General features: G+C 45.0%; 1 protein-coding gene across 21 annotated transcripts in view; it reads left to right on the top strand.

Annotated features, from left to right (window-relative positions):
• DTNA (dystrobrevin alpha) overlaps positions 1-21120 on the top strand; it is a 355996-nt gene extending 334876 nt beyond the window's left edge. For 17 of the 21 annotated variants that reach the window (XM_082699565.1, XM_082699546.1, XM_082699553.1 and 14 more), the window contains 5 exons: positions 4972-5131; positions 7565-7654; positions 9536-9704; positions 12287-12419; positions 20011-21120. In XM_082699565.1, coding sequence (XP_082555691.1) covers positions 4972-5131; positions 7565-7654; positions 9536-9704; positions 12287-12419; positions 20011-20151 — 693 coding nt within the window. In that variant the 3' untranslated portion in view covers positions 20152-21120. Of the gene's footprint in view, positions 1-4971; positions 5132-7564; positions 7655-9535; positions 9705-12286; positions 12420-14424; positions 14474-17233; positions 17311-17430 lie in introns of all 21 variants that reach the window. The other 4 variants (XR_014302908.1, XM_082699558.1, XM_082699548.1 and 1 more) reach the window with 4 other exon arrangements.
• The last annotated feature ends 1591 nt before the right edge of the window (positions 21121-22711 follow it).

The raw sequence follows: 22711 nt of genomic DNA, 5'->3' as shown, positions 1-22711 counted from the left end.
ATGAACAGGCCAGAAATGATGAGTTTTACCAGCATCAGTTCACCTTCCTTTCGTTTCCTTGCCCATCCTCTCTGGTGGGTATCCTGTGGAGAGGGGGGACGCGGTCACAGGTGGAATAGAGGAGTTGGAGGGGGAGAATTCATCTCATAAATAATCAACTGCAATATTAGGACTAACATCTAGTCTTCAAAACATATCCTCTCAGACTCTCTCTCTCTCACTACCTTTTTTTTTTTCTTTTTAAGATTTTATTTATTTATTTGACAGACAGAGCTCACAAGAAGGCAGAGAAGCTGGCAGAGAGAGAGGGGAAAGCAGGCTCCCCGCTGAGCAGAGAGCCCGATGAGGGGCTCAATCCCAGGACCCTGGGATCATGACCTGAGCCGAAGGCAGAGGCTTTAACCCACTGAGCCACCCAGGCGCCCCTCTCACTACCTTTTTTAAAATCAGGGGTTAGCCCATTAATTCTGGGAAAGTAAAAATTACTTCTCTACTTAAAAACCTGAGGAGAGGACCTTCTAGTTCAGATTAAATGTAGCCCCTTTTATGACATCAGAGACCCCCAAACCTGGCACCACCCCTCACCAGCCTCAGTCTCCTCCGTTCTCCATGATGAACCGGTGCGTCCACCAGCCTGGCTCCCTCACATTTCCCTTGTTCATGACACGCTAAGGCCTGGAATGTTCTTCTCTCCTTGCAACACATCCTCTCTTCTGCCCCCGAAATCTCCACTATTAAGACCCAAGTCAAGTGATGCCTCCTGCCTGACCTGTCAGAATTAGTCACCTCATCTGTGTCCCCGCAGCACTGTGGACACAGCAATCCCTTTAAGGATAGTCAGTGAATGCGTACTGGACGAAAGGATGACAAGGCGGTCAAACATAGCCAAACGCTGCTCTGCTGCACCTTCTCAAGCCGCTAATGAAAAGCAGGCGGACTGGGCTGTGTTCCCAGCCAAACCTGAAAGGTAGACTTTTCAGCCACGGGGAGGGTAGCCACTCCTGTCTCGTGGCCACCTGGCCCAGCGGCATCTCCAGGAACAGCTGTTTCCGCGATTACACATTTGGTCCTTTCCCTGAAGCCTCCCTCCTTTCTGGTGCTGGGAGGAAACCAAAATTCTTCCTGGAAAAGAATCAGAAAAATGTATGGATTTTGTCAGCCTTCTTAAAAACTGATACAACAGCAAGTTGAGAGGACTCAGAGGATGGAGTGCAGAAATGAATTTTTCATGTATTCGCTAGGAAGTGAGCTATTCTAAATTTGCCAAGTATGATGTATGTTTTCCTTCTTCCATAAATCAACTGTTCTCTCAGGAATTTTAGATCTCTAGATTGATCTGCATGGACCATTGTCCCTCACGTCTGCTCTCCATTAATCATCAAGTAATTTCCAGGAAAGGATGTTCACAGAGATTGCGCACTCTAACTCTTCTGAAGTTGTTAGCAGACAACCAGACTTCATGACCAGGCCAGAGGCCGCCATCCACAGGGGTCACCACCTGAAAATGAAACCCAGTGATATCTCTATTGATCTATCCCAACGCCAAGAGGCAATTGCCCTTTCCTAGTGACCCTAAAGAGAGAGCTGGAAGGAAGGCCCCAGATGGCATTCCCAGCAGTAGGCCCCAGGAAATGCATCAAACTGGACAGTGTCCAGACAAAGAGACATGATCTCCAGGGAGCCAGGGCCCTCCCCTCCCCAGAGTCTGGACATGAGGTGGGTGTTGGGCATTGCAGGGAAGATGCCAGTGAATCGTGTTTCCAGCACAGAATCTCCACTTAGTCTTCACACAATCAGACTGCTTGAAATTGTACCAATTAGAGATTCATTTAGGAGATGGTGGCTCTCCGTCACTCACACAGCGGTGTAATTTAGATTTAGTCTACTGTTTTTCCCTTAACACATAACTACAGTCAATTATTTGTCTCTTAACACAGAACCACTAATAGGGGCTTTGAAGGAAGGAAGCAGGCAGGAAGAAGTGGGGAAAGCTGATTTTGGAGACCAGGCCGTACAAAGCAGGGAGCATTGGGAGTGGGAATGCCTCAAACCCAGCGGGAAAGCTCAGGGCTTGAGCAGAAGGGGAGGTAAGAGACTTACAGACAGGAAGGTTTCAAGGACCAGAATATTGCCCAAGGCGGGGGGGGGGGGGGGGGGCAGGCAGCCCTGTGGGCTCCCTGTACTGGAGAGCCCAACTAACGGGTGCAAGCAGCACCAGGATAGCCATTAAAATACTGAAATGCACACCCACAGCCCCACATCTGAAGTCACTGGCTCCAAACAGGTCCCAGGAGTCAGAACCTCTCGGGCTTTAGAAAGGCTGCGCAGTGCAGGGAGCATATACACAGCTTCAAATACTTATGAAACAAAGTACTTTGCTTTTTGGATTTCAGATTTGCAGATAAGAGATTTGCACCTGCATTTCTGGAGTGATTGATAAATAGCCCACAGGCTCTTGCACCCCGGGGCACTCACACTCTCCCCCACAACTGCAACTGGGCAACGGAAAGGTATCTTCCAGGCCAGCCAGAAGCCCTAGGCTGCTACTCCAACTCCACGGATGGGGCCAGGCCCTGCACCTCCTCAGCTTCAGGCTGCTAAACCTTTCTCGTCAGTGAAGCCTGCGATGGGTGGTCCTGATGCCTTTGGTCCTCAGAAGCGACTGTGGGGCTCTGGGAAAGCCCCAGGCTTGACAACAAAAGGGGGATCCACTTTGTTTCTGCCATTCTCTAGCTTGGAGGCTTCGGGTAACCGTTACCACCTCTGAGCCTCAGTTGGCTAACCTGAAAAATGGGAATATTATACTTCATACAGTTGCTAGGAGGATGAAGTGAAATAGGTGGGGTTAAATTAATTTATAGACAGCAAACTCCTATTCGAATAGAAGCTACTATCATTCCTAGTTCCAATAATGAGGAGAATGAAACCAAACAATGTATGTAAAAGTGCTCTGGCCACTGTAAGTTTACATTAAAAAGTGCCATTGTATTACTACTACTACTACTATATTACTACTATTACTGTTATTATCAGGAAACTCCTACCCCAGAAGAGGGTCTGGATCCCCAGAGTTGAGGGGGTAACCCAGCTACATAGCCAAGAGGAGCCTCCTTCCTTCAACCCCTCTGTCCAACCTACCATCCCAGTCGCTCCTCCCTCCTGTGTGACGGGTCCCTGGGGAAAAGGACGGGTAAGGGCAAGAAGACTGCCAGGGGCCCCGCCTGGCTCAGGGCAGAGGGACTCCTTTGAGGGCCCCACAGCAGCCCAAACACAGCCGGGCCCCTGCATTCCAGGGTAGCCAGAGCATCTGTGCTCAGAGCATCTGTGCATCTGACCCCAGCCCAGGCTCTCCCTCTCGACCTCCCCCAGCCATCCTCTTGACCTCTCTGGGCACTGCGACCCCACACTTGGACATTTAGAGTGATGATGCCTAGTGCGGTTGGTCGTGGAGAGAAATCAATGGGGAGGCACATGAAAACCCCTCTACCTGGCAAAGCACGACGCAAAAGTGAAGTCGTTTCTTATCGGTGTGGGGAACAGGAGGATACCACAGTAGCTCAGAAGCGGAGGTTTCGTGGTTATTGAGACTGAGCTGGCAAAGTCTGCTGGGGGAAATCAGACGCGTCCTTGAGCAGGCTGGGGCCACAGGCTGCCAAGGGTCACGCTCTTCCCTGGGCCCGGACAGACCATTCAAGGTACTGCTGAGAGTGAAAGAGTGGCATCCCCAGCCCACCGGCGTCACATGAGTTCTTTGCTCTGTTCTCTTTTGCCTTGTTTCTAATTCTAGATTTTTCTCAATTTATAGATTTGACTTTTGTGTGTGACGCTGAGCCCCAGAAAGCTAACAGCATGGCATTTTCCAGAACTGATGTTGTGTGTCTTAACTGCAAGCAGACCCCACAGCAAAGTGTAAATCGAATAGTCCAGAGCACTGCTCTCAGGGGGCATGTCCCTGGGTCTGAATGCATTGATGGTCAGTCTCTGGGTCTTGCTGTGAAAGAGTCTTCTGTCTCCCTGGCCGGACCCAACAGACTGGAATGGAGTTTATGTGAACACCCAATGCACCTGAGGGTCGCACTGCATTTTCTTACTCATGATTGGCTTCCTTCCTAGACTAATTACCATAACATGGAAAAGCTTTCCAAGAAACCTCATTGTAGAAACAAAGCTGTGAAATTCAAGGTGTGAATGGTTTCATGCCTAGGAGTATAGTACAGACAGAAATGGCTTTTCATTGTTTTCTACTTTTTTTCTTTACTCACTTTTAAATCTCACTGCTCTTGTTGCTAAAATAACTGCTTTTTCATAGACGCAGAGAAAGACATTCTCTACAGGAGATGTGGCCAAAAATCCCTAAAGTAGCCGAAAATTAGAAACCGAGAGTTCTTTTCTCTTCCTCATTTGAATCGAGTCACAGAGCAATTTGACAAAGTGAACTTTTGCCCCAAAATAGGGATTAAACAATTTGTGCCTCATTTGACCCTTAATTGGAGACTCAATATGCACCGTATTACATGGCGTGATCTGGCCTATAAATTATCCTCTAAAGATCATGCCAAGACAGAGAGAGAGATTAAAAATTTAGGAATTATACAAACCACATCCATTCCCAAGGGTCTCCTAGTTTATATTTCAAACTCTATCCTGAAATGTCTTTTTATGCTACACGGAACTTCCCTCCAAGAGGAAACAGACACACCTTGTAATTATCACCGCTTACCAGTAGCCTCATTGAACGGGCACACATCCTATAGAACAGGCCTCTACTAATATTCTTAACTTCCAGTGTAACCCAAACTCCAGACTATAGCCATGTGGTCCTGAACTCTGTGCCCCCCGCAACTCAGGTTTCGGATTACCGTCTGCATGAGCCCCGGGCGTCGTCCTGCTGGGGAGCCCTCAAGGTTACAGTTTTTTATCTTTGCCCAAGGCTTTGGGAAAACCCGTTAATGACTTGCCTTGTCTCTCCAGACGCAGGGGGCAGGTTCTCCTCGCTCCTCCCCCAGCCACACCATCAGCAGGCCCATCCCCATGCCGGTGCGCTCCGCGTCCGCCTGCTCCAGCCCGTCGCACACCCCTCAGGACTCCCTCACGGGGGTCGGGGGAGACGTTCAGGAGGCGTTTGCGCAGAGTAAGTGGGGTGGGGGGGCTGGCTGTCGTTGCGTTCTGCTCCCCTCCGCGGCAGGCGGGACCCCGCGGTGTGCTGGGCGGGTGGAGTTCATCAGAGCCACCGAGCGGCTCGGCCCGCGTGGCCCTCGGCCCGACTGGTCTGGAAGCTCCGTAGGCGGGTCAGTCTCTCGCTTCACCGTCCTCCGTCCCTTCGGCTTCTCTAGCCCCGCTCCACGTTTTAGGAGTCTGTGCGCATTAAGGGAAGGGACATCCTTTCACCGGTATCCCAGGAAACTTTGTAAATGGAATCCGCTTTAAAATTCCGAAAGATCTTATTTCCTGCTTTCTTCTCTCGGTGTTGAAGCAAACTCAAGATTGAGGTTAAGCTGTCCCGGCCGAAGTGGGATGGAGCCCCGCGGCGATCCAGCGGTCGCTCGGTCATTTAACAGCCGCCCGCCAGCGTTGAATCACTGCCTCTGTAACGTGGGGCCCTGGGGTTCAGCCTCCACAGTCAGTGGAGAAGCCCCAAGAGTGATAGATAGAACCGTATTCTCCCACCTGCTACGTTTTCCATTCACACACCAGGGGTAGGGGCAAGGTCCGCAAGGCAAGCCGTTTTGTGCCTTTGGAAATAGGTTAACCCCCTGTGAAACTTTTTCTTGCCATCGCTTTTTAAACCTACAGAAAGTTCGGAAAAAAGAAAAAAATCTTACAGGACCCTCACCTTGCCAGTCTCATTCCCAAACTATTAGACAGTTTGGTCCTTCTCAGCTTTTCATTTATATAAGATTATAGGTAATTTTTACAAACACCTGCTCTTCTTTTTCACTCAAGCAAGACCATGCATTGTATTTTGGTCTGCAGTTTGCATTTTCTTTAGGTTAGCAGTATATCATGAGCATCTTTCCAGGTCCTCACATAGAGATCTAAGGAAAAGGGAGATATATTCGATTACTAGTTTTAGGGCAAAAATAAATAAATAAATAAAGTCAAAAGACAAAAAAAAATAGACTGAGGAAGACATTTCCAGAGTGTGTGGCAATCGAGTTTCACGATTGTAGCGCCACAGAAAGCATATAGAGATTGGTAAGAAAAGACAGTCCTGAAACAAACACGTGAAGGATATGGACAGAAGAAGCACTATAAATTGCCAATAAAGATATAAAAGGATGTCCAATCTCACAAACTGTTGTAGAAATACAAATATCACCTCTCGCTTAGCAGATTAAAAAAAATTAACATAGGCAGAGATTGCAAGCATATGAGGAAAGAGACACTCATGCATTGCGTATGGGGATAAAATCTTAAATCTTAAAGGAAGAGAATGATGTACTACTGTCTACTCTGCGGGAGAGGAATAGATCCATAAGAGGGCTTTTTCTTCTGAAAAAGAAAATAAGTTATACAAAATAAACTTTTTTTTTACTTTTTAGAAGAAAAAAATGTTCTTCTCTCAATCTCATCTTGAAGAAATTTACAGCATTTTTAACCAAATTGAGCTTTCAATTATCATTGTTTTATCTGACTCTTGACTTCTTAATTTACATATATTTATTATTTTACCTATTGAGGTTTACTTCCGGAGAAAGTACCAGAAGAGCCGTCGTGGCTTAGGGGCAGCCCCTAGCTCATAAAGAACTCATGTTCTGTGACTTCATCTGCAAGTCAGGTGTTTGGGTTCTTGAGCCCTTTTTTTCCAAGATGTTATGGAGCCCTCTGTTCCATTGCTACCTCATACCCAAGCCAGTCCACAGACACCCATTTAACCCTTTGTGTGCCTAAAACCTCATCATAAGCTTTGTCTGCCATGAAAAACCATAATTGAAGTTGGAATTCAGAGTCCCGGATGTACACCTTCTGCCCAGGTCTCACAGCAGTGGCAAGAATCCCCACCCCATCCTACATTCTGGGGGCATTTAGCGGATAGAGTTCCCACTCCCCAGAGATACCTAAAATGGTAGGTAGGGGGAACTCCAGGAGCCCTGATGAGAAACAGAGGCTGTGGTGATGGAGATCAGAATCCCATGTGCTGGCCACCAGGTCATGGCAGAAACAGTAGTAGCAGCTGGCAAGGTGCAGCGCTCCCGGCAAAACCAGACTTTACATCTGTGTGTTTTCCTAACAAGAGGCGGCTATAGATACTAGTTGACCTGGGACCATCCCAGTTTATGGCGGGTCACCTAGTCTTATTATTATGGCCAGCCCCTTTCACTCGCAAACTTGTCCTGATTTGCACAATAAGTTGAATGAACCCCTCCTTCGTCTGTGGCCACTCCCTCAGTACAATGTATTGTTCCAGAAAATGAATGGAAGCACTTCTGAAAAGGAGAAGTCTTTGAAGCTCTCTTGCTTCAGGATTATCAATGTAAATGATAAACTGCATAAAAATTTTGGGGCGGAAGTACAAGCTGTGTTTGTTTGTTTGTTTTTAATTATCATTTCTTCTTCACTCAAGGTTCAAGAAGAAATTTAAGGAATGACTTACTAGTTGCTGCAGATTCCATCACTAACACCATGTCCTCTCTTGTGAAAGAGCTGAATTCAGGTGAGTCCCCAGTCCCCTTTAGGCTGTCCACTCATTGCAGAGGGACCGATAAGTGGTAGGGGCCTCTGTTAGAGATCTCATCATCAAGTAGAAAAAGATATATTAAAGATCTATGTGATACTTTGCTGGTATATTCAAACTTTTTAGTACTATTTATATTTTACTGATTGGAAGATGGTTAATACATGCTCAATGCAGAAAGTTTGAAAAATACAGAGGGGAATAAAGAAATACATAAAAATTGACTTGTAAACCTAGTTTTTGTAATATCTGATATTTTTAAGGTATAATATCATGATCCAAAGTGATATGATGCTAAAGTTATTTCTTAAAGTCAAATGTTTTATTTACTCATTTAAACTATGTTCATTGGGAATGCATGGCTATTTGAATGAGGCTAAATGGAAATTTACCTTTGCAGTATGTCCAAAGAAAGATCTTTCCAGAAAATAAAGAGCATGACATTGAGAGGGACTCTTTATTCTAATAATACTACAGTTTTTAAAACTTTAACAGCATGAATATGCCGATAAATATCTTACCAGTTACTAATACATCTCATCTGTTCCTTTAGCCCCCCAGCAAGATAGTTGTCTGACTATCACAAAGTCACAAAGTTTGAGATTAAACAATTATAAGAAATACAACTTTAAGGAGTGCCTGGGTGGCAGAGTTGGTTAAGCAGCTGCCTTGGGCTCAGGTCATGATCCTGGGATCTTGGGATCGAGCCCTACATCCAGCAACCTGTTCAGCGGGAAGCCTGCTTCTCCCTCTCCCTTTCCCTCTCCCTCTGCCTGCTACTCTACCTGCTTGTGCTCTCTCTCTCTCTGTCAAATAAATAAATAAAAATTATATATTAAAAAAAAGAAATACAACTTCAATATTAAAAAGATTCTGGATTTAGTTTTCTTAAAGCTTCTACAATAAGAATTAAAGTAATAAAAATTGTTGCTGCTAGTCTAAATTAAAATTACCAAGTAGGATAAAAATGGCAGTAATTAATACATCACAACTAATGGCGTCTACCCACAGCCCTAGCGCATGGTGACTAAAATGTTGATCTCATTGTGGAAGCTTCAAATGCTATCAGTTTATACTCACAATACTTTGAGATATTAAATGAATGTATTATTTTAGTTTTAACTTCCTGTATTAAAGTAATAGTAAGGGGCACCTGGGTGGCTCAGTGGGTTAAGCCTCTGCCTTCAGCTCAGGTCATGATCTCAGGTCCTGGGAAAGAGGCCCCCATCAGGCTCTCTGCTCAGCAGGGAGCCTGCTTCCTCCTCCCCCTCTGCCTGCCTCTCTGCCTATTTGTGATCTCTGCCTGTCAAATAAATAAATAAAATCATAAAGTAATAGTAAGCAAAAGTAACAGCAATTCTCATGATGACTTTTGTAGAAGGGGCAAAACAGATGTATTAAGGAATTCATTCTGGAGCACCTGGGTGGCTCAGTGGGTTAAAGCTCTGCTTTCAGCTTAGGTCATAATCCCAGGGTCCTGGGATCGAGCCCCGGCATTGGGCTCTCTGCTCATCACTCTCTTTGCCTGCCTCTCTGCCTACTTGTGATCCATGTCTGTCAAATAAATAAGTAAAATCTTTAAAAAAAAATTAATTCAGTCAAGACACAAAAAATCCTCAATATGTTTGAGATTTAAAAAGACAATATTGTGTATACCTAATGATTTTCTAGAAATTCATGTCAATATCAAATGGCATTTTGGGAAAAAAAGATAATAAACTCACCTGACTTATGTACCACAACTGGTTAATGTTTTCCACAGCACAGGCTGATTTATGTTAAGCCCAGCAGCCCTCTTATTTTCCAATCACTAAAAAAAAAATCTAAGTCATTCTTCATTTCTTCCATGGCACCTAACAGAGGTGGGGAGTGAAACAGAGAGTAACGTGGATTCTGAATTTACGCGAACTCAGTTTGAGGATCTGGTTCCATCGCCCACCTCAGAAAAGACTTTTCTAGCGCAAATCCACGCCCGGAAACCTGGGTACCTGCACGGCAGCACCCCCCCCAGCACCATGCGCAGTGACGTGTGAGTATCGGCGGCTGGGGGTCTTTCTCAGCAACATAATACTTTGTAGGCAATACGGGAAAATAGAAGCTTGGTTGCTTCATTCTTTATTTCAGAAAGGGATGATGAAGTTTTCTTTTTCTGCCAGATGAGGTAGAAGGATGGATGCTACATTAAATTGGGTGTTGGAACCATAAGTGACTCTTAATCTCACAAAACAAACTGAGGGTTGCTGGGGGGAGGGTGGTTAGGAGAGGGGGATGGGGTTGTGGACATTGGGGAGGGTATGTGCTATGGTGAGTGCTGTAAAGTGTATAAACCTGGCAATTCACAGACCTGTACCCCTGGGGATAAAAATACATTATATGTTTATAAAAAATAAAAAATAAATTTAAAAAATTGGGTGTTGGGACTTTTCCACCTTCATACTACCCAGAATAGCCATAACCAAAACCAGCCAGTGCTTGTTGAGAGCCTGGCACGCCCAAGGCACGGGGCTAGGTGTACTCAAAATGGTATTAAGGAATCCCTCTCTGCCTTTTGGGACTCACAGACTCGCTCGGGAGATACATCATCCTTCCTTCTAACTGTACTGCATTTGCCCTTAGAGGACCCGGTGATGCTGGAGAGGTCTCTCTTCAGAATGGGTGTGAACAACGTTATCTGAGCACCTGGGATTGAAATCAATGAATGTCTAAAGCCTCATTATAAAGAAATCCAATCTGGTGGACTTGTTGAGTGTGTGTAAATCTGACCTTTGAAAGGCACTTTTCAAAGATTTTCATCCAATTAGGCTTCTGTGGCTTGACAGAAAGCAGCACAACCCGTGACATCCCCTCTAGACTTGTCTGTGTCCCTGGATCAGCTCAAACTCAAAGCAGACAGGCCTAAGAACCCAAAGCTGAGAAGCAGAGGGGGAGGCCCTAGGACGGGCTTGCTGGAGCCCAGCATGAGTGGGAAGGAAGGCTGGGAAGCAAGGAGAGCCTGCAAGAGAGGGGGGCCCAGGTAGCCGTGGGAAAGGCGGACAGAGAGGCTCAGCGGAGGGTTACAAAGGGGTTCCCCGAGCTTTACAGACCAGGAAGGTGATGGTGCTTAATGTGAAAAATGCTGCAGACTAGTCTACAAAAGTAAACCGGCCATTTTCAGGACCCAAAGAAGAAACGAACCAGAGGCCTTTCTGGTGTTTTGGATCTCAGTCCAAGTAGTGAGTAGACCCGTAGTAACGGGGAACTATAGAGAGATGTGGTTGGAAAGCGGGTGTGAAAAGGCAGGCGGAGAGATGCCAACACAACAGTTCTGACATGATTGTAAGTAGCAGTAGGCTGCTGCTTTTCCTTTTGGTTTGCTTCCCTGTCCTTTCCTCTATAATTTAGAATTATCTGATTTGCTTCTTATTGAAAATGGTGAATTAACTGTCGGCAGTGTAGCTGGTAAGGAACCTGTTTGATTTTTCAGAATGAAGCATTTACATGTGCTTACCTGAAGTTTTCTTGTTTTAATCCAAAAATCCAAGACTTGTAGCTAAATCTACTCTACTCCACTGTCCCCAGCTTTCTGGTGACAGTATCAGCTACCACCACCAGGCTGCGGGACTTGGGAAGGGAAAGTTCACAGAGGCCTCGCAGTCCTATTTAGGCTGTCCCCAAACCTCTAAAAATAATGAGGACATGTTGTACGGATATAAATAAACATGAACAGTGGCATTTAAGTTCCAGCCCAGAAACTTCTACTTGATCGCTCTCTTCACTTTAGGGCATGTCTTAATATCTGTCCAATCTAAACAGACACCGGATTTTATTCTGAGAATATTTTAGTCATATGATTTAGGTCTCAGAAAGGGTTCTTATAAACGGGGATGGAGAGATGCGAATAGAGTCACACATTAGTGAATGAGACCATTCTTCACTCTTTATCTCATGATAGAACTGAACAATTTGAAACGATTTCTTAGAGTCAGAACTAGTATGAATTTTTTAAGATCAAGAGCTATGGGTTCAAGTGTGACCTCCCTGACACCCATGAGCTGATTATTCTAAGACTTAATCTACGGTAAAAAATAAAGTACATGGGTGCATATCCCAGCACAAAGTGGGGGTAAATTATGAACAAATGTCCTTAATCATTATTTCACTAGAGGGCTCACTTTCCTTATAGAAAGTGTTCTTGGATTCCATCTTTAAAAAAATTAAAAAGGCCTGCAGATTGGGAAAAATAAATCCTCTCCAAAGATAAAGCCACCTCTTTTAAAACTGACAAATGCTTTAAAGGCAATTCACTTTTGTAAACCAGAGAAAAACACAGATGACCAATGATCATCAGAATGCCTTAGAAAAATTACATATGAGAATGCCTTGATCATTCATTTCTCCAAACTTCCAAAGTTTGTGTTTTGTTTTTTGGGGGTTTTAGGGAGGGGGGGGTTGTTGTGTTGGTTTTTTTAAACTTTTCTGTTAGGTAACAGAAGATGTTGAATTGAAGTGAATTGAAGCCAAAAAGAGAATTCGGGGACTCAGTTAATTGGGGCCAAAAACCACAGCTAACACATGCATTCCACTCCTACTTTTAAGATTTGCTCCCAAACACCATTTGTGGTCTGTTCCCAGGGTCTCAGAAGACGGGGACCCCTACGTGCGGCCAGACGATGAGAACTATGAAAACGACTCAGTCCGGCAGCTGGAGAACGAGCTCAAGATGGAGGAGTACCTGAAACAGAAGTTACAAGATGAAGCCTACCAGGTATGGGCATCCAGGCCCGGCCCCAGCACCCCGCCCCTCGGTGGCCGGGTCTTTTACATCACTCAGAAAATCCGCCCCTTCTCCTTTCTTCCACCCTCCCTGTCCAGAATATTTTTTTTTTAAGATTTTATTTATTTATTTATTTGACAGAGAGAGAGATCACAAGTAGGCAGAGAGGCAGACAGAGAGAGAGGAGGAAGCAGGCTCCCCGCTGAGCAGAGAGCCCCACTCAGGGCTGGATCCCAGGACCCTGGGATCATGACCTGAGCCAAAGGCAGAGGCTTTAACCCACTGAGCCACCCAGGCGCCCCTCTCCGGAATATTCTGATTGCATTCCTTAAGCCACATGTTCTAGGCAGTTGTAAAAATTTTAAATACTTTCTTAGAGCTCTACTGTTCACCATGAATTCTTAGAAATTCTGATCTGAAAGTGAAAAAGACCTTGTCCCTTTAGGGGAAACATAGTGACTAACGATTTATACTCCTCTAAGATCATTGAGAAAGATGCAATTTCTCATAGATTAAAAAAAGAAAATGTAAAGAACAAGGCCTGAAGAAACTAAGTATAAATATATCTCTTCCCTTGAATCCTTTGTCCTCAGCCGCCTTCCCTGCCCACCTCATGTCAAAATAAATCAGTAGGAGAGTATCACATCTCTCCAAGAAAGGTAGAGGAACTGTAGGCCCCGCGTTCAGCAGGGTGTGGATGGACAGATTGTCGTATATACTGGGGTATGTTATTAATCCAGCTGAGAATTCACCGAACATAACACGCACAACTGGGAATAAACGTAATTAGTAAGTCATCCCGAAGGGAATACGTTTTCCCCATGGAGATTTTTTTACTGCCCTGTTGGTCTTGCTTGTGTGTTTCTCCTCCCTGTGATTCACAGGTGTTTTCTTGAGGTTCTGGGAGCTCAGGGATGTTTGCCTGGTTGAGACCCACTGACCCCCCCACCGGGCCCCACGGGATATTTCTTCATGTCAGGCTTTCTGTCCAGTGGCCAGACAAGCCTCCTCCGTATTTTTAGGTGAGCAGTGGCTCTCTCTTACTCCGTTAGTGAAGGGAAGAAAAGCAGAGAGAATACATTCTCTCTACTTCTCAGAATATGTTTATGAATTGTTTTGAAAATATTTTCCCAAGAAGAATGTAGCAAGAGAGAAACTGAAGCCACCCAACCCCATCCCAACAATATAAAACAAAGGTTTTGCCTGTTTGGATGCCCCATTAGCCTTGTCGGTTTAACAACCATATTTTAGAAGCAGCTAAAATGAAGACTTCATCATACCCCATGCCCACTCCCCACAAAAGAAAAAAATCAGTGACTATATATAAAGGTAAAGCCACGCTTCAACACTACAGAAAAAGTTGCCGGAAGTGGAGAACCATGGAGAATGCTCTTTGCCACATCTATGGCCTGTCCACAGAAGGAAATTAGCCTGGGTGAGGCTTCCAGGGTGTCTCTGGGAGCGTTGAGGGATGGCATTCCTACACAAGTTTTATTTGGCTCTGCTGCCGAGAGGGAAAGAGGGATGTGGTTAAATAATCAGTGTTCTGGTTCATACTGTTAGCTGCGCCTGTTAGGCCTCTCTCTTCGAGCCCATATTGGTTTCTGAATGTTGGTGACAACAGTCACTGAAGTTCTCAATTGTTTTTTTAACAGGGGATAAATATAATTTTATACTAAAATCTCTAGTTAATCTTAAGCCCCTTCTCTCCTTTCCATGCCCAGCAACTTCAAGGGGAAGGTAAAGAAAAGGTGTAGGAGACAATAGTAGGCCTGTGTGTCCCTACTCAAGGCATATGCCCTAGAGAAGGCTGAAGTGGCGTTCCTTGACTCTTCTGTGAGCATATGGTTCCCTGACGGGTCAGAATGCTGTTTTCATTCATTGAACTCTCACTCTCTGTCCTTCTGCATGGCTTCCAACCAAATAATTCACCAGCTTGACCGCATCACAGACTTGACATGTCACCTTTCTTGTTTGTGTCCTTTGTCACCCACAGGTCAGCTTGCAAGGTTGAATACAATATCCTTTTATCACTCTCCTCTCAAGTAAGTACTGTCTTCTTTAGGAGGAAATGTGGCCACCGTACACTGAATTCTGATAACTAGTAACCTCAGTTCACAACCACTCTGTCTTAGGTGTTTCTGTGTTCCCGTGTCACAAATATCCTCCTTCCCTCCTGATGTCAAAGAATCATCCCGGCCTATGGAGCATTTCATTAGAACCCAGGGGAGATTTGGCAGACAACCTTGGGAATTGACTTTTTACTCTATTAATTAGGAAAGTTGGCACAGACACTTCTATAACACCAGAGATGCCCCAGAAATCCTCCAGGGATGGAGGGCCCGATCACTGGTCCCTAACAGCACCTGACTTTGCAGCTTCTCCATCACTTGACAAGGGAAAGTCCAGGCGAGCTCAGCATATCCAGAGCTGGGCCAGCCTCAGAGTCGTGCTGTGTTCAGGACCCAGAGACCGAATGTGTGCACCTTAATACATGAAGGCAAAACCATGCGTTGTTAAAGAAAACAAAAGAAGCGAAACAGAGGGGGCAACTTCTGCAGCCTTTTATCTTTGAAATAGCGAATTCAAATGCATTGTGGAATTCAGCAAGATACAGCTTAGTTTAAAATATCATTTACGTGGTATGGGATTCCCCACCCCCAGGGACCTAGCAACTTACATGGAAAATCATCAGTCACGTGACTGTGTAGCAAGACTGGCGCTTGACTGGCAGGACAACTGGAGTGGAGCGCTTTAAAGCTCAGAGCCTGAACTCCGATGGCCCCAATTTCAATAGGGGTGCCACCAAATCGTGGCCGCCTAACCCTGACAAATTATTAAACCCCTCTGAACTTCTGTTCCCTCTGCACAACATATAACATAATACTTACCTCGTAGTGGAGTTGTCCTCATTGGGATGTAGTTTATAAAGAGCTTAACATGGTACCAGACACACCATAATTTATTGTGAGTGCACATGTACGTGCCCAGCACTGCGCTCACTGCTTCACAAGCCATTCAGTCCTGGGGAGCTGCTGGAGTTGCTGTGTGAGTGTAGGGGAAGCCCCCCTGGCCCAGGACTCAGAACTAGCTTGCTCTCTGTATTTTTATAAACAAAGCTAGGACTCTGCCGTGTGCAGAGATTTTATACACTTTTGGCTACCCTGTCTCGTAAGTGTAGATGTTGTCTCTGGCTCCAGCTAATGGCCATTTAACTGTCCCCCATTACAGTTCCAAGTAGATACACCTCTCCCAGTTGCTGGCTGGAGGAACCCAAGGGCTTGTATCTACTTCAGTGACACAGTCTTTCCCAGCTGTGGTCTCTGAGACGTCTGTAGCACAGCTGGTCGTAAAGTCAGCTCTGCCTGCTAAGTTTAAAAAGGGATCTACTTCTCTTAAATGACAAATCAACTTGCAGAGAATAATCCTAGCTCATGCATTACCAACTTCGTGTCTCAGTCCTCGAGTTAGGATTAAGCAAGTAGACATCATGGCAGAGCTGCTGTGATGAAATATAGTTTACGAGCTCTGAGGCCATATGGGTGTAACTGACTATGTATTCTGGTCTCCGTCCCTTGGATTTGAGAATGCCACAGCCTGTGCTCTCCTGAGTCATGATGACCACAGTGGAAACAATTCCCAGGAGCCATTTCTGAAAACATCTACTCCCGTTATAACAGATCTAGTCCCAAAGGAGCAAGCCTCTCCATTTTCTTTCTCTTAGTGGCCGCAGTTGGATCATTTTTATTCTGCACATTATTTAAACATCAGTCACTAGTTCCTAGAAAAATATTTTCTTAAACAAACTAATGAAATGTCCTTGACATAAACTTAGATAAGAAGTGGCATTTGGGTCTTCTACTGAAAAGCCAAAGATTTCAGTACTCTGAAAGTTCTTAAGCCACTGTTTTCATCTTTTGTTGTCAATTTGGTGGTGAGAAACGGAAACCGTTGTGGCCTCTGCCATTTACTGCATTGTGTGGCTACCAAGCTGGGGTTCCACGGGACTCTAGATATGAACTAGCCTGTCATGACATCAGCCACTTAGGCAAAAGGTATTTAAAACCTTACAGTTCCATCCTAAAGCCAGTGGCTTTTTATCTTTGCAGCTAGTTCTACCCTAGTTCTAGATGTAACCAAGAAATAGAACTGAAATCTTAGAACAGTTTGTGCTATGGAAATCAATTGGTTTGGGCTTTCTGACCATGCGACAAGACCAGAAATTGCCTCAAAGCCGTGCATTTCTTATCCAAGGGTCTGGAAGCCAGCATCCCTGCTGCAAGTCAATTAGGTGTCTGCCAGGGCAGAGCCCTTCTCGGGGAAGGAAGAGAGGTTGGAACCCCAGACAAATAAAAGACCCACCCTTTCGCTCAAAAAAAAAAAAAAAGCTATTTGAAAATAAATATGCAGTCATCAGTACTAACAGCAGTGAACAGAGTAAAACCTTGCCTTTCAACAAGCCTCTTTGGAAGAGATACAGTATACATAACATTTAACACCAAATTTAAGAATCCACCAAAACTCCATTTGGCAGACTCAGATCTTGGATTTGTCCCTTTTCCATCCCTCTCCCCGGACGGTACACCACTCTCCTTGGCCAACCACATCCTACTTCAGAAACTGGGGGCTTGGACAATCAAAAGTGGGTTTGTTTTTTTTTTTTTCTAATTACCATGGCATTTTGATGGTAGGTGACTGGTCTCATCTGCACAAACATTTCCGTTTGCCTTGCTTCGACCTCCAGATGCCTCAAGCTCCCATTAAGCAAGAGACCCAACGCAGAGGACTCCTGTCCTCTCTTTCAGAAGGAGCAATGGCACACCGTGTCCCAGGACCTTGGCTCCTGACTGTCAGAGGAAGGGAGGAGAGAGAGTGTGTGAATGTATGTGTGTCGGGCCAGGATGGGAGGGGTTGCTGGGGAGAACCCTAAGCTTCGAAACCCTAACTTAGGGAACAGTTTTCATCTTTAAAAAAAAAAAAATTACACATTCCTTATTCCCAGGCAAGCTATAGTCAGACAGATGATGAAGGTAACACGAAAGCTGGTGATGAAGGAGAGCCCCGCACCCACCCCCAGAGAGGAGAAGACACGCCGTGCAGCAGCCTCAGCGGCAAGAGGAGCCCCCCTGCGCAGCCACTCCTGACAGACCCCCACCCTTAGAGACGCGTTCTGCTGACCAGAGCGCAGCTAACTTGTCGTTCTAAGATTTGTAGTTCGTAGTTGTGTGTTTCAAGAAGGAAACAAACAAACAAAAAGACTTCTGACTCCTGCTCAAAGCTAACTTATCAGTTACATCTTTTGTAACATGGCTCATCCCTGATTAGAAACAAACAAAAAAACAGCCACCACCACACACATGGAGAGAAAAAGGAAAACCCACAAGCTGAAAACCACACTGCTGTTGTTCACGATGGCAGTATTAACAAGCATTTTAAGCCTTTGCACATGTTATCGAACCTGTTGAGTTTACAATGACAATATTAATACTGTTTATAGCTAGACGTTTGATTTCTGAATTCTTTGGGATTTTAGCGAACCAGTTTATTATACACTGTACATTTTTTTTCCCCGCAGCAATTGGAAAAGAACAACCGCTTGCAATTATACACTAACCCCAAAGGATTTGGTACCTTAGTAAACAGACTCAGAGCCCGGAAGCCAAGAAGGGTCCTTGGCCTGCACTGTCTGCATCTGTCTCTCAGTGTCTGTGAGCAATGACTTGAACCATCACACCAGGATAATCCAGTCTTTGGGGCTTCTTTCCAACTTGGGGTTGTTTTCTTTCAAGATACTCTAACAAATCAGCCATAGAATTTAGTGTAAATATTTTTCCCAAATAGATATCATATTCAAAAAGACAAAGGCAACATTCAAATGATATAGACTCTAGTTTTTAAAATCAGCACAGATCTTCTTAAAAACTGTGAACTATGTTTTGAAATACTCGTTGCTAAAGCTGTTTATAAACCACAGGTGCCATACGACCCCCACACGGACTCAAGTTGTCTCTGCTCTTCCAAGGGCGCGTCCCTCTCGTTACAGCTTTAGGGAGCATGTCTAACCACACCGCTCGTCCGCAGCTTCCCCTATCAGGTTGTCTGGAGGCCTTCAGCTTTAAATGTACAGGCTTAAAGTGTGCTTGCAAACGCTCACTCTCCTTTTATTTCTGAATGTGTATTGCCTTAGCTGGCTACCTGGTGTTCTGCATGCAGCCTTCTGTGGTCATGGGAGAGGAAATGGGCTCTTCTAAGTGGAGTTGGGATTTTGCCCTCAGCGAAAAGCTGATGGGCAAAAAGCACGGTCGAAGAAGGAAGAATGAAAGGCTCTGTGGATGGTCCTTTCTGAGGGCCCTTGTCAGGGAGCATTAAAGACCTCCCTTAGGGATTCTGGGGACATGACAACAGGATCTACTTGTTGCACGACTGGATGAAATAAAATCCGGCAACGTATTGAATACATTATACGTAAATGTGCAGCTTCTCTGGAATTCCTGTCTCCTTTAAAAGAAAGAAGAGAACGTCATTTTAGAACAGTGGCTCTCAAAGTGGGGGCCCTGGATCCGCAGCATCAGCCTCACTTTGGGAATTTATTTAGAAATGCAGATTCTTAAACCCCCACCAGGTCCTGCTGCATCGGGAACTCTGGGGATTGGGCCCAGCCATCTGCGCTTTAAGAAGCCCCCGAGGTGATTCCTGATGCATGCTAAAGGTTGAGAACCACTGCTTTAGAATAAAGTTGCATATAGGACCTCTAAATAGTCCTGGTTCAGGATAAGCAAGAAAGGCTCTGAGTCAACCTCAAAGCTTCAGCAATTTGATTTTGCTCCCGGGGCTGGCAAAAACCTTCTCCCATCCACCACATAGGTGGTGGTTGGTGTGTGCCCAGCTGAGAACAGACATTCTGACACCTGCCCGGTCCCTCTCCAGAGGGCGTGTCTGCGTCTGGTCCGAAACCTTGTCCTTGGCTGCCCTTTGGAACAAAATCACTTGCCTCGGCGATAGCAAAGCTATCCACGCTGTCCGTTAATGTGCGTCTTCCTACTTCTCCCAGAGAAGCAGCCTGACAAATGTCCCCAAGAACAGGCTTACACCAAAGGGGCACAACTGCACAGTTCTCAGATTTCTTTGCACAGATGGATTTTATTATGAGTTTTGTTGGTTTATCTTAACGTTCATCTCCTTCCCACCGCCCATCATCTGTGAAACCATACCTCTCTAGATGGAGCAGGTGGCCACTCGTGCCTCATACTCAGTACCTAAAACCACTCCATCCCAGCTACCTACATTGCCGTCAGCTCTAACTCATAGCCAGATAGTTCTGGAACTCGGAACTCGGATGCTGCAAGTGGCATTCAGCCCCTGTCCAGACTGAGCTGACATCTGTTGTCACTCTGTGTTTTGACATCAAAATGCTTGTCTAAGGTTCGAACCGTTTTGCTGATAACCTTCCCCCTTGTCATAGCTTTCATTGCCAACTCCATGACACGGTTGTCACTAGCATCGTAGAAGCCATTGCAAGGACTCTGGAAACTGCCGCCAATGACCAGTTCCTGACTAACCAGCCGCCTTTTCTTTCTCTTAGCTCCACGTCAGCACTGAGACCAGACCCAAGCACCCCTGTCCTGTAGCCGAGACAAAATGGCGTGTATTGTTTTGGGTTTTTGTGGTTTTGGGGGGGTTTCTTTCCTTGGCTCTCCAAATTTACTTTTGGGACCTGTTCTAAGTGCAAATCCAGACGGTTTCACCTGTCCTGTCCGCGAGATACTTTTATCTTGCGGGCGTTTTCTCTTTCTTGTTCCACAATAAATTGCACATCCATCTCCACCAGAGATGATGGCCTATTAATGAGCACTGGTCTAACACAGCCAACCACCCCCATGGTGCCGTGTGGAGGGAGGGAAGGAGGGAGGTAGGGAGGGGGGCAGGGCAAAATCTGCTGTATGAGATTCAGGAATCAGTTGCGGTTGGTCAGGACGCAAGTCAGGGTAAGTTCAGTTGGTCAGAGAGAGATGTGCTGGAGATTGTGAAAAATGGATTCTCGAGTGATCTCTATAAGGCAGGGAAGGTTCATTTGTAAGTAGTAATGTAAACTGAATTGCATAAGAGTGTGGCCTTTGTTGTGATATACTATGTATTTTCTTATATGCATGAGCCAAACTGTTGCATCATAATTTAGCACTGATGTCTGCTTTTATTTTGATCATCTTTGTCTGCCCTTATTAGTTCTTGGCTGTTAACTGTAGATAGATCTTGTAAATACGGCGACCTTTGGTTGCTGCAATTACCTTGGTTTGATTCCGCGCAAGGAGCCACAAACAAGAACTCCACTGTGTCCTCAGAAGAAAGGGCATTTTTACTTTTGAACCAAAAAGAGAAAAAAAATCAGAAATGTTCCATCTTGAGGCTAATTAACTGTAAGACGTTTTTAATTATGACTACTGTCATTTGACACCATTTGAAATAACCAATTCAGAGACACTAAAGATTTCACAATATTCACTGGTATTGTAACAAAACTACTATTGTATGGGTTTTTTTGTATTGCTGTTAAGTATTGTTTTGTGTGTGTGTGTGTGCGTGCTGGAACCTCCGGGAGACATGTTATATTTTGAAGTGATTAAACTATTTAATTGTGTGTCTATATTTTGGAATGGAATTATTTCTTCATTAAAAAATGTTTTTAAAAACACTATATCTGTGTCTTTTATTTCCTTCTTTCAATGAATCTTTCTTGAAGTAACATGGAGTCAGTCTGTTCAAAGGAGAAAGATGACAAGTCAACACTTGAAGCAGTAAGCAGCCCCATCGGTTGAGTCCTTACTACAGCAAAATATCTCCCTTTTCCCTGCCTATGGAAGAGTTCACGATTTAGCGCTTGCTTTATATCTGACACTGTTATAAGCTCTTTATGTTACTCGACTCGAGCCTTTGAATCGCAGCGTCTAGCCAGGTACTTGGCAATTATGAGCTGCATAATGATATGTTCAGTGAATGAATACATGAATTAGTAGCTTTTGTCTGCGCTAGAGCTGGTGAGAAAGGAGAATCAGCACACCCTGGAGGTCGACGTGTTGATAGCAACAGGAATCAAATAAAAGTTCCAAAGAGTGGACAAAAACTCAGAGTCCAGAGAGGCGATCACTCCCTCCATTCTCATTTCTCTTCCAAGAACCACTGGATTCCCACGTGGTGTTGGGTTGTGTGTTTTGTTTGCATAAGGAGCCAATTCCTTGGCGGAACCATAGCAGAATCTCTCGGGCTCCAGCACTTCAAGAATGGCATTTTTGGGAACTTTGACTTGGAACAGTGCTGAAGGTCTGTGCTCAGAGAGTCTGGGGTTGATTTACAGTTCATGAAAATGCTATAAACACTCAAGAGGCACTAGAGAAAGAAACTGAGAGGCTCTGCAGGACATCAACACAGAGGCAAGTCCTGACCTGATATGACCACTAGTGGGCGCTCAGACACCCCACCACCCCCACCACCCCATTTGGAGGTGAGCAACAAAGGCATTTCCGTGGGTATCTGTCCCCAAGTGTCACTCAGCTGCCTCTGGTGCCTCATCCCCTCACCACCTAGGAGCCATGCCACATTCAGTGCTGATCCCTGCCTTCGCATTTCTTAAATTTATCTAACTGCCAAAGTCACCTGAAAAATTGGTTAATCTGAATTAGCAGGTCTAGGCTGGAGCCAGGGAATCTGTATTTTAACAAGTGTTTCAGGTAATACAGTCTGACAAATTTTAAGAACTGCTATCCTCTTGCTACTCAAAATGTGGTCCAAGGACCAACAGTACTGGCGTCACCTGGAATGTAGTTACAAACACAAAATCTCAGGCTCCAAACCGGACCTACTGAATTAGAGTCAGCATTTCATCAAGCTCCCCAGGTAATCTGTGTACTGACCTGAAGTCCAGCTTTAATCCTAGCCTTCCAGGATGAGGTTCAGTTGGGCCCTCCTTAAACCAAGATAGTGCAGAGCTTCTCAGACTTACAGAGTTTTGATTTAGTAGGTTGATGATGCTGATACTGATCTGAAGACTATCAGGCTATGGAATTCTTTTAACAAGGTTAAGTCTAGGGAACTTGTTACTGGTAAGTCAGATATGTGGATTTCTCTACATAGTAGGGGAAGTTCAAGTCTCAGGGCTTGAACATAATGGCAGCTTGGTTGGTTGGAGCCGCTGAGGTAACACCACAGCAGTTAAACTCTGCTATAAGCCCTGGAAGACTAAAAGCAGCTGAATTTAAGGATTCTGTCAAAGAAAAATCTTTTGCTCCCAG

Source organism: Mustela nivalis (assembly GCF_964662115.1).
Source record: "Mustela nivalis genome assembly, chromosome: 14".
Classification (NCBI taxonomy): Eukaryota; Metazoa; Chordata; class Mammalia; order Carnivora; family Mustelidae; genus Mustela; species Mustela nivalis.
Note: the sequence above shows the minus strand (reverse complement) of the source record. Positions and strands in the feature narration are given on the sequence as shown.